The sequence below is a fragment of the Monodelphis domestica genome, chromosome 1 (genome assembly GCF_027887165.1).
Source record: "Monodelphis domestica isolate mMonDom1 chromosome 1, mMonDom1.pri, whole genome shotgun sequence".
NCBI classification, from domain to species: Eukaryota; Metazoa; Chordata; class Mammalia; order Didelphimorphia; family Didelphidae; genus Monodelphis; species Monodelphis domestica.
The window spans coordinates 351,847,367-351,865,524 of record NC_077227.1 but is presented as its reverse complement, the minus strand read 5'-3'; the positions used below and the strand labels follow the sequence as shown (position 1 = coordinate 351,865,524).

The 18,158-nt window shown below is 41.9% G+C and overlaps 2 protein-coding genes across 2 annotated transcripts in view; one reads left to right on the top strand and one right to left on the bottom strand.

Moving 5' to 3' along the window:
* The window catches only part of CCDC69 (coiled-coil domain containing 69), a 34,498-nt gene extending 30,677 nt beyond the window's left edge, over positions 1-3,821 (top strand). Inside the window, exons 8-9 of the mRNA XM_007473900.3 lie at positions 198-295; positions 1,739-3,821. Of these exons, the coding sequence (XP_007473962.1) occupies positions 198-295; positions 1,739-1,907 (267 nt within the window). The 3' untranslated portion in view covers positions 1,908-3,821. The remainder of the gene's footprint in view (positions 1-197; positions 296-1,738) is intronic.
* On the bottom strand, positions 3,814-17,253 carry LOC100029431 (platelet-derived growth factor receptor-like protein). Its single transcript, XM_001379145.4, has 6 exons — positions 17,196-17,253; positions 13,824-14,193; positions 13,264-13,415; positions 8,681-8,974; positions 7,840-7,979; positions 3,814-4,523 (listed from the first exon to the last, which is right to left on the bottom strand). The coding sequence occupies exons 1-6, from the start codon at positions 17,251-17,253 to the stop codon at positions 4,293-4,295; spliced, it is 1,245 nt and encodes a 414-aa protein (XP_001379182.1). The 3' UTR covers positions 3,814-4,292.
* Positions 17,254-18,158: the final 905 nt, after the last annotated feature.

The following is an 18,158-nucleotide window of genomic DNA, read 5'->3' as shown; positions in this document are numbered from 1 at the left end:
GTGAAAGCTTTGATGGAAAAGAGGTTAAACTTATTTTTGGCTAAGACAGTTTTTAAAAAATCATCTGTGATTTCTTGCTATCCATTCAGCCATTATTATAAATAACAGGGAATTGATTATCTGCATGTAGAGGTGTTTAATTGACCCATCATTTAACCTCCTCTAGTGTCTGTTCTCTTTCTTTCTGATCCTTTCAGAAAGAGAAAAACCTGTCATTAGAAGAGAAAATTACAATGCTGCAGCAAGAAAACGAGGACCTTCAGGTTCAGGGACGCAACCATCAAAGGGTATCAAGGTAACCATACTTATAACTTTGAATTCTTATCTTCTCCCTCTAAACAGCAGCTTCATGGGTTGAGATTCATGAAATTGGTTGGTGTGGTCAAAATCAGGAGTTCTCTCCAGTGGCTATGGGATTTGCTAGGTATCCTGGAAAAATCTCCAAAATGGAGCCTCTCACCTTTTTCAGTTCAGCTTCTGCCAGTCAGCACCACGGTCTTGTCTTTTTGATCCTGGCTTTGTCGAAGACTCTCTGTATGACCTTAGACAAATCATTTCCCCTCTCTAGGACTCAATTTCCACACCTATAAAAGTGTCTAGGATTAAACTAGACAATTTCTAAGGCCCCTTCACCTCAAACAGTTTATGAATCTACAAGTGAGTAGAAATCTATCTTGGGCACTGTAGGACAAAGGGGGATATAGTACAGAATCCAGAGGAATGAGGTGGTATATAAATGTGTTTTAGAGGATATTAGTAATTTTTTTTAATTTTTAAGAACACATCTATAAAGAACTTTAACTACATAGCTCCATTCTGAGGCATCAGGGTATTAGGGAAGGCTTCCTTGGAATAGTAGACTTTAGAACTTGGAGTGATTTTTGTTTGCTTTCTTTTAAGCAAAGAAACCTTTATTCTTTTTTTTCCAATTCCAAACTCTTTCTCCTTCTGCTCCCATTCCACCCTACCCCCACCTTTGAGAAGGCAAGAAAAACAAAATCTATTATGAACCTATTATATATATAGCCATGTAAACAAATTTACATATTAGGCATATGCAAAAAAAGAAAGAAGACAAATATATCCTTCAGCCTTCACTCTGCGTCCATTAGTTCTGTCTGAAAATGAATAGCATTTTTATCATGAGTCCTTTGGAAAGGTGATGGATCATTATGTTGATCAGAGTGACTAAATCTTTCAAAACTGCTCATTGTTACAATATTGCTGTTACTAAAGATTATTCTCCTAGTTTTATTCACTTTATTTTGCATTAGTTCCTATAGCTCTTCCCAGGTTTTTCTAAAACCATCCCCTTCATTATTTCTTATAGCACATCCATCACAGTCATATACTATAACTTGTTCAGTCATAAGAAACTGAGGTGATTATAAAAACAAACAAACCCTTACTTTTTAGTCTTAGAGTCAATACTGATCCATGGAAAAGGAGCATTAAAGGCTAGGCAATGAGGATTAAGTGACTTGCCCAGGATCCCACAGCTAGGAAATAACTGAAATTTAAACCCAGGAACTTCTGTCTCTAGGCTTGGCTCTCAATCCACTGAACCACCAGCTGCCCCCAATGTGATTTTTTTAAGGGCAAGGGAGGAAATGAGGGATTGGCCTGTGTTCTAAGCTCCCTTCACCCAAAGGTGACAGGCCATCTTCTACTGTTCAATCAGGACAACTGATGTAGGACACAAATCCCAATATCTCACTCTGGTGTCTGTGTCCTACAGGCAACTCTCAGAGGATCTTTTTCTTGTTCGCGAGGCCCTGGAGAAGGAGTCACAGCTCCGTCAACAGATCCAACAGGAGAAAGAAGAGCTATTATATCGGCTTGTCACCAGCGATTCCCCAGCAGCCTTTCCACTTACCTCTTCTAAAGTGTCATACCTTGCTACGTAGGCCTAGGCACTCCAGCCATGGGGACAATTGTGGAGCACCAGTGGCAGAAGGGAAACAGAAGACCTCCCTTCCCCAGGCCATTGGCCCTTCTAGCTGCTATCATGGACTGTTCTCTGCCATTTTGGCAGCCCGGGACTTCCCCTGAATCCAGACTAAGCCTTTCCTGATGGACAAGAGACAGGAAGGGGAACCTTTCTTTAGAGGTGTCTTGTGTAAGGGAAAGAGCACTGAGCTGCGACTTCTCTGGATCCCTGTCCTGGTTAGGTCCCAGAGTCATTGTGTGACCTTCAGCAAGTTACTACCCTTCTCTTAGTCTCAAATTTCCCCCCTGTAAAATAAAGGGGTTAGACTCAAGGATAGTCAAGGACTTGTCCACTTGTGGCATTCTACAAGTCTTTTGTCACTAGGATAAAAAGGGGGATTGGGGCTTATTTTCTAATCCTTGTAGGTTAAAGGCTACTCTTTTCTTTGCTCTTTGACCTTATAAGCAGATATGTTCTATCTTTTTTCACCTATCATGATCCCCTCCCTCAGGGGCAAACAGGGGACCAAGGGGAACAAAGGTAGTAGTGAGAACAGGCCTTCTGAATCTCAGAGGTTAGACTCAGAGCAAGCCTGTTGTTTTAGGGTTCAGGCTACTATTATTCCTTCCCTCCTTGTGGGACAAGATCCTCAGTAGCCCCCATCGTTGCCTTATAGTCAGGTTGATCATACCCAACATATCTTCTCAACAAACCCTCCACCCCAACTTCTTTTTTCCAGCCATGTAGATTTAATATTGAGGAAGTGAGCTAGAACTCAGATCCTAGGTCATTTCTGTTTATTTGGGCCTTTAAAAGATGCAGAACCCCCTGGATTAGGGAAGTCCTCCTGCCAGGCTACTCAGTCTTCAGTTATCAAATTACCTTTCCTTAATCCTCCTTAGCTGAATTGATACAGGTCCAAAAAGCAAAATTAAAGTTACAAGTGTGAGAGAAAGTGAAGGAGATCCAACTCCTTTTCTGACCCACCCCTCCCCGCTACTTCAACCTTGCCATTTCCTGGGCTCCTGCTCCTTCTCTACACTCCAGGCTAAACTAAGTGACTGGCAAAGAGGAAATTCCAGGCTATCACTTGGAAGTTAGCACTTTCATGGCAGCTGGAGATTTCTTTTCCTTCAAAGCCGAAGAAAACTGGGACCTTCTTTACTGGTTCCTCTTCTCTTTGACTGGTCTTCCTTTCCAGCTCGTAAGGTCAAGAGGACCTAGCACTATCTCTGCCATTCACTCACTGGGTGATTTGGGGCAGACAGCTTAGACTCCATCAGAACTGATGGTCTCCAAAGGGAGAAGGGGCTTGCCCAAGACTGAAGAGGGAGTGAGTGGCTCAGTTGAGAAATAGAATCCAGGTGTCCTGCCTCTTAGTGCTCTTTCCACTACATTGACTCTTTCTTTCCCCATCTCTAAAAGGAGGGGATTGGACTCAAGCTCTAATGCCCCCTTTAGCTGAAATTTTATGACTTTATATAATCATTAATTAACATAGATGGTCTTCCAAGCCCTTTCCACATCTAGCCTCCTTGGAGTCTATAATGCTGTGATCCTCTCCTCTACAGACCCACAGTGTTACCCAGGCTAAGTCCAGGTCCTAGAGAAAAGATGGGGGACACTCAAGCACTTTGAAAGGGGAGTGCCTTGAAAAGGGGCCACGGCTGTGAGCCATAGCCCCAGATCCTGATCTGAAACCTGCACTTCCCTTCAAGTAGCACTCCTATGTGTGTGAGTGTGTGTGAGTGTGTGTGTGTGTGCGCGCGTGTGAAGGTGTGTGTGCAGGTGTGTGTGCATGCAGGCAAATCACTATGTGTAGTAAAGCCTACATGCACAGAGCCATAGATGCAAGCCAAAGTTTTGAAATAAAAAAGATTGTGTAGCTGTCTTTATTTGGCTTCCATATTTGTCTGGGGGTAGGGAGGAAGAATAAAAGGGTGGGTGATCTGTTACTCTGAGGTAAGTTCAATGCCTGGGACCCAGCTCCTGACCTTCCTACCCACCAGATTTGTTGAGGCCATAATGGGATTAGATAATCACTAGATTGGGAAACCAATGGAAGGGAGAGGAGGATTGGTAGTTCAGGTTAGAAGAGGAATTTGGGAGATAGAATTTAAGGCCCTAGGCACTGGGGGGAGGGGGGCCTGGGATAGAGAATAAGGTGGGGGGGGGGGAGCCCAGGCCAAATGGCTAGAGTAAAGGTTACCTACAGCAAGCCTAGATGAAGGAAATTGGAGACAAGGCTACTAGAGGAAAGACAATCTATCCTCTGCATGCAGGAGTAGTTGAATGTGGCCACCTGTATATCGCTTACTCTCCAGGTGCCCTCAGGTCAGGGCCCTGCAGGGAAAGAGGGAGTTTAAGGGTCACCAGCTTTGTCTGCTGAAACCAGGATCCGGGAGGGCTGGAGGATTCGAATTCGGGTGCTGGCTGTCGAGGTCCCCTGAAGGTTTGTGGCTCGGCAGGTATAGATCCCTTGATCCTTGGCTCTGGCCTCCTCAACATATAAGACACTCTCCCATTCTTGCTGTACCTGGCCAGCTCTGCGCACCACAGTGGAACATTCACTGACATAGGGTGGGCGACCCATCTGGGTGGGAGAAAAGGGATATAATAGCATCAATCAGAAACCCTTCCTTCCCCACCCTCAACTCCAACGAGATCCCCAGGAGCTGCCCTCCTTGCTGTCACATGAAATAAAGTGGAAAGATCCTTGATTTCTATTCCCTGTTCTGGTCCTAGGTCTGTCATTCTCTGACTGTGCAACCTGGGGGAAATTATTTAACATCTCTGGTCTCTCCTACCCTCTTATAAAATGGAAACTATAAAAATATATTCATATTCAAGTTATTTTGAGATTATGAATACGAATGTCATGTTCAGAATTAAAGACTCCACTAATGAAAACTCTGCAAATGTTCTGAACCTCCCTTCAGTCTGAATGAGAGGAGTCAACATGGTACCAGGGAAGAAAGGGAAAGAATGGGTCTAAGTCTTAGCTGATCCATCAGACTGTTTCTAGTTGAGTATACTTAGCTTTGGGGCACAGGAAGTTTAAATAATATTGGTATTTATATAGAAGGAGCTGTGACATTGTAGTTAAGAGAACTGGGCCTGGAGTCAGGAAGACCTGAGTTCAAATCCATCTTCAGATACGTCCTAGCTGTGTGATCTTGGGTAAGTCACTTTACCTCTATATGCCTAGGAGGCAGCTAGGCAACTCATTGATAGAGGTTTACAAAGTACTTTTTTTTTTCTTTTTAAACCCTTACCTTCTGTTTAGTATCAGTTCTAAGGCAGAAGAGTGGTAAAGGCAAGGCAATCATGGTTAAGTGACTTGCCCCAGGTTCACACAGGTAGGAAGTGTGTAAGGCCAGATTTGAACCCAGGTCTCCCCTACTCCAAGCCTGGTGTTCTATCCACAGTGCTACCTAGCTGCCCCTGCAAAGTCCACTATATATTTTCTTAAATGATTCTCATAATAACCTTGTAAAGTAAATGCTATTATTATTTCCATTTAACAGATAAGGAATTGAGGCAAGGAGCAATGAAGTGCCTTGCCCAGGGTCACATTGTAAGTGTCTGAGGCAGGATTTGAACTCAAGTCTTCCTGATTCCCAAGCACAATTCAGTGGGTCTCCTAGCTGCCTATAGCAACTGAAAAAAAACTCCAGTGGCAGGCCTGAGAATGAACTGTATTTTCTTCTCTCTGGGTTTTTGGCTACAAATTTGAAATACACAAAGATCAATGATGTTGTCAGTCAGGCATGGTTCTCAAAGTATAATCCATGACCACTGGGAATCCCAGATGTCAAAATAATTTTCATAATAAAATTATGACATTATTTACCTTCTAAGTTATTCATCCCTTTCCAACTACCCATCCTGGAGTTCAAATTCTCTTCATATTCTTCAATCACAACAACATATCACAACAGATTGAACACAGAAGTAGATAAGAGAATCCAGTGTCTTCCATTCAGCCAGACATTAAGGAGATTTACAAAAATACACAAAACAATGCCATTCTTCTCATTAAAATTTTTTTCAAAAGTATAGATGTTGGTTGTAAAAATATGTTATTTCTATGAAGAAGCAATGTGTTTATTGTTGCTTTTGATGAATAGATATTTTAAAATTCAATCCATTTTTTATTTCAAATACAGTAAATATCAATAGATATAATCCACATCAAGAAAAGTTCTGTGGAGCCATCAAAAAATGTTGAGAGTATAAAGTCATCTTGTAGCCAAAACATTTGAGAACTGATGATGAAGATTATTTCTGATGTGGGAACTCTCTAGTCATGCAGATTGTAACCTGTCTTTAACTTAGTTTAAGTCCTAAGGACTGAGGTACATCAAGGCTAAGTGACTTGTCCAGGGTTAAATAATGAGTAGAAACTGGAAACTAGGTGGTAAAGTGGATAGAAGGCTGGGCTTGGAGTAAGGAAGACATCTTCCTGAGTTCAAATCTGGCCTATGTCACTTACTGGCTGTGCAAGTCACTTAACCCTGTTTGCCTCAGCTTACTTATCTGTAAAATGAGCTGGAGAAGGAAATGGCAAACCATTCCAGTATCCTTGCCAAGAAAATCCCAAATGGGCTCATGAAGAATTGAACACAACTGAAAACAAGAAAATTGTACCCAGGCCTTCCTAACTTGAAGTCCAGTACTCTAATCACTGCACCATGCTGTCTATTGCTTGGAATCAGAAGAGTAGTCCCATATTTTTCATTTGTTTAGTCATTTATACTTTTCATATCTGGTCTTGTTTCTGAAGTTCAGTGGTCTCCTAACCAGTTTTCTGGCCTCTTCCCCTTTGGTCCACCCTACATGAAATGCCCAAGTCATCCTCCTTAATGCATACATCTGAAAAAAAAAAACAACATCCCTTCTCTATTCAAAAATCTCCAGACTCCTCATTTCCTGTAGAATAAAATACAAACTGGAATTTAAGGTTTCCCATCATGTCTCCACTCTAGGTTTCCAAACTTGCTTCCAGTGTTCTCCTTGCATAGCTCCTCCATTCTAGTTGGGATGATCTTTTGATGTCTTTTACTTCTGCCCTGCTTATTGCCACCTTCCTGTCTTTGCTTAGGTTACCTGATTTATCTCTGCTTTGCCTGCTCAAATCTTTTCCGGGACCATATTAATCCCTTCCTTCTTCTAGAAAACTCTCTAGTCTACTGTAATATCTCTTCTCCCTTTTTCTGATCACTTATAACATTCATAGTTACTAACACTAGATTAGTTCTCATTTTCCTCCTTTCCCTTCCCTCCATCCCCTTTCTACTCTCCTCCCATTTTCTCCCCATCTGCCTCTCTTCTCCCTCCCCACTCCCCTTTCCCCCACTTCTCTTCCTCCTTTTTCATCACTCTTACATGCTGTTTCTTTGGCTAGAGAGAGTAAATTTCTCTCTCTCTCCTCCTTCTCTTTCCATTTCCCTCTCCCCGCCTCTTGCTTATGTATGTTAGCTATATTTTTTGAGCTAGAGAGAGTAACCTCCCTGTCACCTCCTCTCTCATGAGAGATTGTACCTCCTGCCCCCATCCCACCCCATGTCTCAGAGAGAGTGCTACATATAGCTGGTGCTAGTTAACACCTGTTGGTTGGATAATTTCTTCCTAAGAACACCTCTCTAAGATGGGTAGGGCAGGCAGTGCTATCCCCATTTCCCAGATAAGTAAACTAAGGTTCATAGTAGAGAAGGTCATGCTGTGAGTTAGTGGCAGAACCAGAACTAGAATCCACTTCTCCTAGAGAATGCACTGCTGCCCCCTCCAGATCTCCTTGCCCAGATCTCATACTAGCCACTCCATCAACTTCACCATGTTGAATGTCAGGCTTCCCTGCCTGCCCTGGTTTGCTTCTGAGTATTGCTCCCTTAAATTCTTCCACTTACCAGCTGCCCTGGATATTCCCAAGTGAAGTCCACAGTGATCTCAGGTTCTCCCAGAGCAGTGCAGGTCACATTGAAATGTTCTCCCAAGGGAACAGAGGTTGCTGAGGCTTGGATGGTGGGTTTGGGAGAGGATGATGGGTCTGCAGAGGGCAGCAAAGGAGAGCCTACATTGTTGAAGTCTTATTTCTAAGCATACAATGAACATACTGTGGCACGGATGGCATATAGGGCAGAAAAACCAACAGACTGGGCAGTGGGAAAGCTTAGAAAAGATCAAGACTTCTACTGGAGATGAGCAAGAAGAGGAGGTTTCAGGTATTTGGGAAGAGTTAGAAGCAGGGAGCTGAGGCTTCTTCTTTAGGGCTAATAGTCAAGAACTTCCCCTTCTGTGCCTTATCTTCCAGAGAGAACAGTATATATATATATAGGGCTTAGAGTTAGGACCCCTGAATTCAAGTCTGGAATTTTACCTCTAACTGTATAATCATTTGCCTCCAAGATCCCTCAAACTATCTACCTCATGAGGTCATACAATTGTCAAGCACCATTGAAATGGAAGCTCCTATTATTAGACCTGACTACCTGGTCAGCTGTTCTCACTTTGACCCATTTCAGATCCAGCTCCCTGAACAGCTGCTACAGGACAATAAGTCAAGCCCTGATTTGGACCATTTGTGGATTTCCTGGTTAGATTCCCTAGGACAGAAATCTTAACTCTTCCTTGCTAAATCCAAGGCTCCAACCAGCCTCTTACCCCTCTTGCCAAGCCATCTTCCCACTACCTTCCCACCACACACACCACCTCTGCCCTGGCCCCTTGCCCTCAGGTTCCAGGACTCACAGTTGATATAGATCAGTATGTATTTGGTAGAGATCTGGTGAATGCCCCCTAGGCTGGCCATGCAGAAGAGGGAGCCAGCCAGTGAGGCCCGTGGTCTATGGATAGTGAAGCCCTTCTTGGCATCAAAGGAGATATCCACTCCATCCACAGCAACCTCCTCAGGGGGGAACTCCCTGTGCAGAGTAACTTGGGCCTCTGGGCTGGTCACCTGGCAGGGCAGCAGAGTTGGCTGGTTGGTCCGAAGCTGTACCACTTCATAATAGTCTTCAGTGGGAACAAAGAGCTCCTGTTGGTCTGGGGGAGAATTAGGCAAAGAATTATGTGTCCAAATAGATTTGTTATTTTTATTTGTTTGTTTTTTAAACCCTTACCTTCCATCTTAGAATCAATATTGTGTATTGGTTCCAAGGCAGAAGAGTGGTAAAAGCTAGGCATTGGACATTAAGTGACTTATCCAGGGTCACACAGCTAGGAAGTATCTGAGGCCAGATTTGAACCCAGGACCTCCCATCTCTGGACCTGGCTCTCAGTCCACTGAGCCACCCAGCTGCCCCCTGAAACAGATTCTAAGAGTCCTATCTGTGGCATTCTGTGTTTTGTGTTCTAAGCTCCTTCCAGCTCTGACATTCTGTGGTCTGTGTTCTAATGTATTAATGAAGTCTAGGGTAAATGGAGATGTTGAACCCTAGACTTCATTCTTTCAACTTGGTCCAAGCTCTGGGGATGATATGGAACATGGAATTTGGAAGTTATCCCTAAGCAAGAATATATCTGATTTAGAACAGAATCAGTAAAATGACCTCCTCTATCTGAATTAATATGTGCTGGCAGACCAAAATGAGGAATAATCTCTTTTAAAAGCACCTTAACAACAAAAGCCACTGTGGCTTGGGCTGTAGGAAATGCTTCCGGCCATCTGGTCAGTTATCTACTATGACTAGACAAAATTTACATTGTCCAGCCTTTGACATTGTTATGAAATTTATCTGTAGGTGCTCAAAAAGTGTGTAAGCCAGAGGATATCCACCAAAGGCTTTGCCACAAAAGGCATGTTGATTATATACTACTTGGCAGGTAGAGCAGGCTGTACATACTTTAGAGGCTATGGTAGTTATACCAAGGGCTATCCATACTCTCTTAACAGAGTCCATGATGCCCTGGGTACAAAACTGACCATTTTTATGAACAGATTGGCAAATTTGGTGATAGAAACTTCTAGGGAGTAGGGGTTTTCCTTCAGATGACACCCATACTCCATGAATCTGTTTTGCTTTGAATTTTTGCTTCCATTTTTCCACTTCATTTTCACTATAGGAAAATAATAAATTTAAGTCATCAGTGGTTGTTAATGTTAAAATTAATTCAGGCCCTTCTATGGCCACTAGCTTTGCAGCAGTACCTGCCTGGTCATTTCCCCTAGAGGCAGGGTCAGTGCCACCTGTATGGGCAGATCAGTGATGTAGTGAACTACAGCTAGGGCTTCAGGCAGCTGGACAGCAGAAAGAACTTCATTAATATTTTCTGCATTAGCTATGGATTTTCCAGCTAAGGTTAAAAATCCTCTCTGGAGCCATAGCATCCCAACTGAGTGACAAATGCCAAAAGCATATTTAGAATCCGTATAAATTGTTGTCTTTTTATCCTTGGCAATTATACAGGCATGTTTCAGAGCTATGAGTTCTGCACCTTGAGCACTAATATTAGAGGGCAGGGAAGCTGACCACTCAGTGGCAAATTCTGTGACTACAGCAACTCCAATGTAGTGTATGCCATCCCTCATAGAAATGAAGAACCATAAGTAAATAAGACCAGATCTGGATTGTCTAAGGGATAATCCAAGAGATTATCTCAAGACTTTTCTGCCATGGACACTAGTGTTTCACAACTGTGTAATGGTTCTCCTGAAGTTGGTAAATGTGGAAGCAAGGTGGCAGGATTAAGGGTTGTACAGTGTTTTAAAGTGATATTTTCATTATTTAATAAGGTTATTTCATACCTTGTAATTTGCTGATCAGAAAATACCTGTGTTCTATGCCTCAGCAATAATGCTTCTACTTCATGTGGGCACATAATTGTTAATGGGTATCCCAATACTAGAGCAACAGTTTTTGTCACTAGTAAAGCTGTAGCAGCTACTCCTCTAAGACATGATGGTACTCCTGAAGCTACTGGGTCCAGCTGGGCTGAATAATAAGCAATTGGGTGCTGAGAAAGTCCCAAAGTTTGAGTTAAAACACCTGAAGCTACCCCTCTCCACTTATGTACATACAAAGTAAATGGCTTGTTGTAATCTGGGATGCCTAGAGCAAGGGCAGACAGAATAGCCTGTTTTAGATCTGATAGAGCTGACAGATGTTCTGGCTCTAATTTAAGTGGTTCAGGGACTGAATCTCTTGTTAGTGCTATAAGGGGCTTAGTAATTTCCCCATAGCAAGAGATCCATTGTCTACAAAACCCTGTTGCTCCTAAAATTGCTCTTAACTGTTTCTTAGTGGTAGAAACACTCAATTTTTGAATATTTACAATTTGCTTGGGAGAAATAGAATGGGCACCAGCAGTCAGAATGAACCCCAAACATTCTACTTTGGGGAGACACCACTGAAACTTATCCTTCAATATCTTATGCCCTCTTTTGTGCAATTCCGAAATAAGTTGTTTACTATCTTCCTGACATACTGTACTGTTGTTCTTTATTTTAAAAAAAAAAACTGTTACTTTGTTTAAATCATTTGCTTGTACTCACAGTGGATTATGGCCAGGTTTGAAGGGGAAATGGATCTCATTTTTTTGGTGAGAAACTTTTGTGTTCTACTTTTCCTTAGCTGACACAGTGTGTCAATAATTATAAGCTATATATTTTTTTAAAAAACTTTTTTGTTATTGTTTTTGCTTGCATGTGTAATATACTATTTTAGCTTTTTTCTCTCTTTTTTGTATCTGAAGTTATGTCACCAGTATTGAGAAGATTTTCTTTAACTTTTTTATTTTGCAATAATATAAGTTTAATATATATTTGCTATAATGTCGATGCATACCCAAAAAGCTTTAGTCTATAAAAATGATGCCACTGATTGTTTTTTAAAAATTATGGGACTTTGCTTAATGATTCTGTCTGATTCCAGGACAAGGGAATATAAAAAGAGCCATTACACAGTGTCAAAGAAGCACAAAGCTAAACTGCATAATGCCAATCAAGCACAAAGTCAAAGAGACCAACCAATTCCAATGGGATTGATGAAAATTTTGAGCCATTACAAAAGGACTTAAATTTGTTTGGGGTTCGAGATTGCGGCTACATAACATGTGTTAAAGGCAGGTCTTCTTTGTCCCACATTCTACCAAGTATCTCAAATTTGGCTCCTACCTGGCTCCTATAATCTAGTCCCTTTTCTGTCTTTCATGGTGTGGCAAACTTTCTATAGTCCTGGCAACTGATTGAGTAAATGCATAATTGCTTAAATCATTTTAATTGGGCCCTGATTCAAGGACTTGTTATAGATTTATTTTTCCTTTACTTAGAATTTTTACACATAAGACTTTGATAGTCTTATATTTCATTCAGAAATTATTTTTTTTATTTAAACTTTTTTTATATCTTTTATTTCTCTTGCCAATTGATTCATATACCTCATAAATCAGCCATACATCCCTAAGTGATCCCTGTGTTTTTCAATCACCCTCTTGGGGGGGGATGTATTATTATTATTATTATTTTATATTGCAAAGTTTAAATTCCTTTTGAGAGTAATTTTAGGTTAAGAAACATGCTATCTCTCCAAATCCAGAAAGTGAACTATTTGGAGAAGACACCATGAAGATGCCTCCACAGACCACAAGCTGCACCAGAAGATCCAGAGTGAACTTTGGGATGTGGTGATTTGAACTGTGTGGGGTTAAATACATTTGTTTTGTATGTCTACTCTTATACCGAAGGGGACTGCCCCCTAACAGGCTTTTTGTCAATGTGCCTAGCAATTATTGGTTTTGTTCTCTTTTCCTCTTATCCTAAAATTATTGTAATTTCATAGCTGGTATGTTTACAAAACCCACTGGAGAGATTAGTCTTCTGCAGGTCTCAGGGGAATGTATAAATGGAAATTTTGAACCCTAGACTTCATTCCCCAGAAGTCCTTGGTATTTCCCAGAATTCTCTATCACTATTGGTATTTAACTGGCAATAACGCTGCCCATATCCGCTCTCTCTTCTTGCATGATGTAGCATCAGCAGTGTCGGTGGTAAGGTGACGATAACTGAAATGACTAACCAGCCATGGGTACATGGTTTTTATTTTGTATCCTCTTTATTCCTTGATTTCTAATGATCTTTAATAAACCTCATAAAATATAATATTTTATTATTAGAGATATAAATTTAATTTTTACACTAAGCTCCTTCCAGCTCTGACATTCTGTGGTCTGTGTTCTAAACCTCTTCTAGCTCTGACATTCTGTGGTCTGTGTTCTAAGCCTCTTCTAGCTCTGACATTCTGTGGTCTATGTTCTAAGCCTCTTCTAGCTTTGACATTCTGCATTCTGTGTTCTAAATCCCCTTCCAGCTTTGACATTCCATCTGTCAAATATACCTGTAAAGAAGACAAAGGTTTTGTTGGTGCGGTCCTTGACATCCCGACACTCACTATCCTGGCAGTATCGAGACCAGCAGCTATATTCTCCTGTATCTGCAATAGTTGAGTTCATTACCAGCAGCTGGCTGTATTGAGTAAAGTGCTTGATTCTAAAAAAATGAACACACACACAAACACCAATTTGGGCCAGACCCTGCCTGTCCCCCAGTCCCTTTTCCCAACCATATAAAGTATATAGTGCTAGCAGCTTTACTCATTATACTCTTGCAGGCACCCCTCCTTAAGTGTAAGCTGTGGTCTCTGATTATGGAGTAGAGATCAATAGCCTGGCACCTTGGGCACAAAACCAGCCAGCTATTTGGCCTAGTTCAAGCAGCAACCCACACCTTTTCCTCTGGAAGAGAGCCAGAGAAGGAAAGCTATTCTGCTACTTAGAGGGAGCTGACTTCCTCTGAGTGCCAGGACTCTGCCATATAACCTGATTTCCTGGGGAGAGCCTAAACAGTTCGGGAGATACATGTGTCCCCTTCATCCCTACCCCATGCCCAGAGCTATACCTGAGCCGCCCCTCTCCTTCCTCTTCCAGGTAAACTGGGAACCTCCAGTGGACAGACTTTCCCCGGCACCGAAGCTCCAGGGCATCTCCTGCTCTCAGGCTCAGGGAGTCCCCCACTTTCTGGAACTGGCCCTTCCCCACCACCTGGATCAAGATGGAAGGAGGAGAGGGTACCAGGGCTCCAGGGGGCTGAGTTTCCACTTGGGGCCTTGACTTTCTGGCTCTTGGTGCCTCTAGGACTTTTTGGCTATCAGCCTTTTGGGGTTTCTTGTGACCTAGACCTCTAGAGGGCTTCACCTCACTGGGGTCTGATGATTTAGGAATGCTCTTCCTCATGTCTTTGGTAGCTTCGGTAGGCACTCTGCTTTTTGCTATTGAAAAGAGAGAGACAAGAGAGACACAGAGAGGAAGAAGAGGAAGAGGAGGAAGAGAGGGAAAGAGGACTTTTTGTTAGTTTTTGAATTATTTATATTTATCAAAATCCATTTTCTTTTCCTCCCACTGTCTTCACCCTTCATTGAAAAAAAAAGTATTTGGAACAAACATTCCTGGTCAAGTGTAACAAATTCCTGCATTGGCCTTGTAAAAAAAAAAGTATTATTTCATTCTACACCCTGAGTCTATTACTGTCTATTACTGATAAAAGTAGAATTCTGATCATCATCAGAAGCAGAGATCGACTTAAAAATTACTGCCTTGAAATCTTTCTATTTTTCAGAGAATCAAAGAACTTAGAACTGAAAGGAATAGTAACAACCTAATTCAATTCCCTCGTTTTGCTGTTGGGGAAACTAAGGCCCAGAAGAGATAAGGGATTGACCAAATTCACTTTAAGTGGCAGATTATTTGTTGGATCCTAAACTTTCCACTATAATCCTTTCCTCTCTCCCAAAGCTCTCAACTTGGCTCTGTTTGCCATCATATTCATTCCTCATATTCTGACCATTTTCCTTCTTCTGGGTTTCAGTTTGCCTGCTTACAAAAGGGGAGAAAGATTCCTGGTTTCCATCCAACTCTATTGACACATTCCTAAATTTCCTAGCACCTGTTTAATTATTGTGTTCATGGGTCTAAGCCTCAGAAACATCTTCAACCTCTTCCTTTCTTGCCTCTGAGAGGAGGTAGATATCGGCCACTATAAGAAAAATGTCAGCTCCTAGTGGGTGGTACTAGGGTTTTTTGTTGTTGCTTTTGTTTTTAACTCTTAGCTCTGTCTTAGAATTGATACGAAGTATTGGTTCCAAGGCATAACAGTAAAGGCTAGGCAACAGGGATTAAGTCACACAACCAGGAAGTATCTGAGGTCATATTTGCACTGGGGAACTTCCCATCTCCAGGCCTGGCTCTCTGTCAAGTGAGCCATCTAGCTGCCCCTAGAATGATACTGTTTTTCATGTTGTATCCCCAGCATTTAACATAGTGGCCTTGCACATGCTAGGTGCTTAATATATACTTGTCAGATTAGATTAGCTATCTTTTATTTACATTTTTGGGGGTTTTTTGTTACTTTTTCTTTTTGTTTTTTGGGGTTTTTTTTGTTACATTTTTTGTTTGAAAAGCATTCTGTCCTCATTATCTAATTTATTCCTCTAAGCAAGTCAACCTGTTGGAGAAAGTTAATGAGTACTCATTAATGAGTGATAGGTAACACGTACATATCATTCAATCCATCTTTAAGAAACTAATACTCAAATAAAGGGCTTTATCTAAGATCACATACATAGTGAGGGCTATTGCCAAGATTCAAATTATGATCTTGTGTCTAAATGCAGAGCTCTTTCTATCACAGAATAGTTGTCAACTCAGACTCGGTGAAGATGTGCAGCCAGAAAAGATTGGTTGGCAAGGGCAACTTTGAAAGAGTTTACTTTGAGGCAGTCAGCCAGAAGCTGGACAGGGGGACAACTTAAAAGGCATGTTGTAAAGGAGATGTTAGTAAGAACCTTGATGGTTAAAGGACTGATAGCAAAAAGATAATTACAAATTGTTGCCCACATACTGTTATTTTTTTATTATGTTTTATTTTACCAATTACAGGTAATAACAATTTTCCACAAAAGTTTTCTGACCATGTACTGTTATTAATGAGGTTCTATGTGGAGAATATTGTCTTCTGCCCTGCTCCATGGCAGTGTAGGTTACCTGTCAGTCCTCAGGGAGGGGTTGTGTAGGGATAATCCTGGGGCAGATTATAGCTTCTAGCTATCAGAAGGCAATAAGGTCTTCCAAACTGAGCCTCATCCAGCATTGCCAGACTGAACCCAAGTAGCATTGCAGAGTTGATGCGATTTGGAATTTAGCAACATTTTCACCCTTCCATGCCCACCATCTTCCTAATAGCCATTTCTTTAGGATCCTCTTTGCTTCTCTCCATTCTCTACCTCTATCCCTTCTCAGAAGCCATTATGTGTTTAGCATGTCTCTCACTTGTCCCTTGTAGTTAGAGAAAACCCAGTGGATCAAGAATGTTGAGTCTGGAGTCAGAACAACTCCTCTTTGTATGAATTCAAATCCAACATCAGACACTGTCTGGGCAAGTCACTTGACCCTGTTGGCCTCAGTTTCCTCACCTATAAAATGAACTGAAGAAGGAAATGGCAAACCACTTCATTATCACTGCCAAGAAAAACCCAAATGAGGTCAGGAAGAGTTAGAAACAGCTGAAAATACCAACTGAACTGAAATGAATCTGGCATAGCAAAGTAGGAATCCCTCAGAAAGACTTAGTGACTCTCATGCTAAGCACAGCATTAAATTGAAATGAATTACTAGGCATGTTAACCAGGTCACTCAGATCGTGACCAAAGACCAATACCCTTATTGCAAGAGCACAAAGAACTCAACTCAATAGTAATAATAATAAAGATAGCTTTCAAGCCTACAGTGTTTAGAAGTTTACAAAGTGCTTTTTCGACAACAGCCCTACAAAGTAAGTGCTAGAAGGATTATGATAACTGTTTTTTTGGTAAGGCAACTGAGGCTCAGCAATGTGAGATCATTTACCCAAAAGGCCAAATAATTAGTAAATGTAAGAGCTGACTCTCCCAATTCCAGAACCAAAGTTCTTAACAATATACCCACCCCACACTCAAAGGCAAAAGGACAGACTTGAGGACTCCCCAAGATCTGCTCCTACTCAAAATTAGTGTTGGAGTCTAGGCTCAGAACATACTCCAGGCTCAAGGAACCCAAGGCTCATCAATGGTTACATGCTCTGTTCAGCCCTTAGACAACCCACAAGATATCTCTTGGGCATGGGGTGAGGGTGGGAGTGGGCTGGGGAGGAGTCTAGGTCTAGCCCAGTCATTTACCAGGGAAGGATAATGGAAAGAAAGAGAGATAGGAAGATAAAATAGACAAGTCCAATCCATACCTGAGACCACACAGAAGAACAGGACATAAGCCAAGAAGCAGATATCCCTGGGGTTCATGATGGGAAGGAAACAGTAGGAGCTGAGGTGCTGATGTGGCAAAGACTGCCCCAGTCTGGAGAAAGATTCCCCACTCTCCCCTTTCTGGCCTCTGTGTAGGGGGAAGGGGAGGGAAGTGGTGAGAGGCCCCCAGTGGCCAAGGGGAACCTGGGAGATGAGAGTGCCCCATTTCAAAGGCAAATCAAGTCTTGACTCTGGGCCTTTCCAAACAAAATGTTCCCCTTCCAAAAGGGTCGGGTTCCTCCCACTGACATGAAAGAAGCTATTCAGAACTGGGCTCAAGAAAACAAGATTGCACAGCCAATGGGGGTTGAAGGGAGGTTGTAAAGATGAAGAGGTAGAGACTGGGGTGATGAGGGTAGAGGATGCCCTCCAGGGAGCAAGGAATTACCCCAATCAGATTACAACTCAGTTCCAAGGACATATTTTGCAGCTCCAGCAAAGAGAAAGTATGGGAGAAAAGCAGAATCAGCCATAGAGTCAAAGGGCCCCAGGACTGGAAGTGATTTCAGAGTTAATCTAATCCAATTCCTACTTGTATCCTCTGTAGGATCTGTTTCAGTGATAGGGACATCACTATCCCCTGAAGTTTATTATCTTAGGAGCCTAGGATCACAGACACAGAACTAGAAAGGACCTTAGAAGACATCCAATACTGTTTATTTTACAGATGAGGAAACAAAGGTCCAGAGAAGTTCATCACCTTACCAAAATTCACACAAGTAACTAAAATGGGATTCTGAACCCAGGTTCTCTGACTCCAGAGCCAATATTCTTTCCATAAAACTATACCACCTCTTATTCCACTCTTGGACAACAATTAATTCAGAAGTTTTTCCTTACATTGAGCCAAAATCTGCCTCTCTTGAACTCCACACTCTTACTCCACCCCCACACTGCCTTCT

Excerpts from the sequence above, each read along its gene's own strand:
- LOC100029431 (XM_001379145.4), bottom strand. The coding sequence starts at position 17,253 with ATGAACCCCAGGGATATCTGCTTCTTGGCTTATGTCCTGTTCTTCTGT. Across the intron at positions 14,194-17,195 it reads GTTCTTCTGTGTGGTCTCAG|CAAAAAGCAGAGTGCCTACC; the intron begins GTATGGATTGGA and ends TCTTTTCAATAG. Across the intron at positions 7,980-8,680 it reads CATACTGATCTATATCAACT|ACCCATCATCCTCTCCCAAA; the intron begins GTGAGTCCTGGA and ends TGCCCTCTGCAG.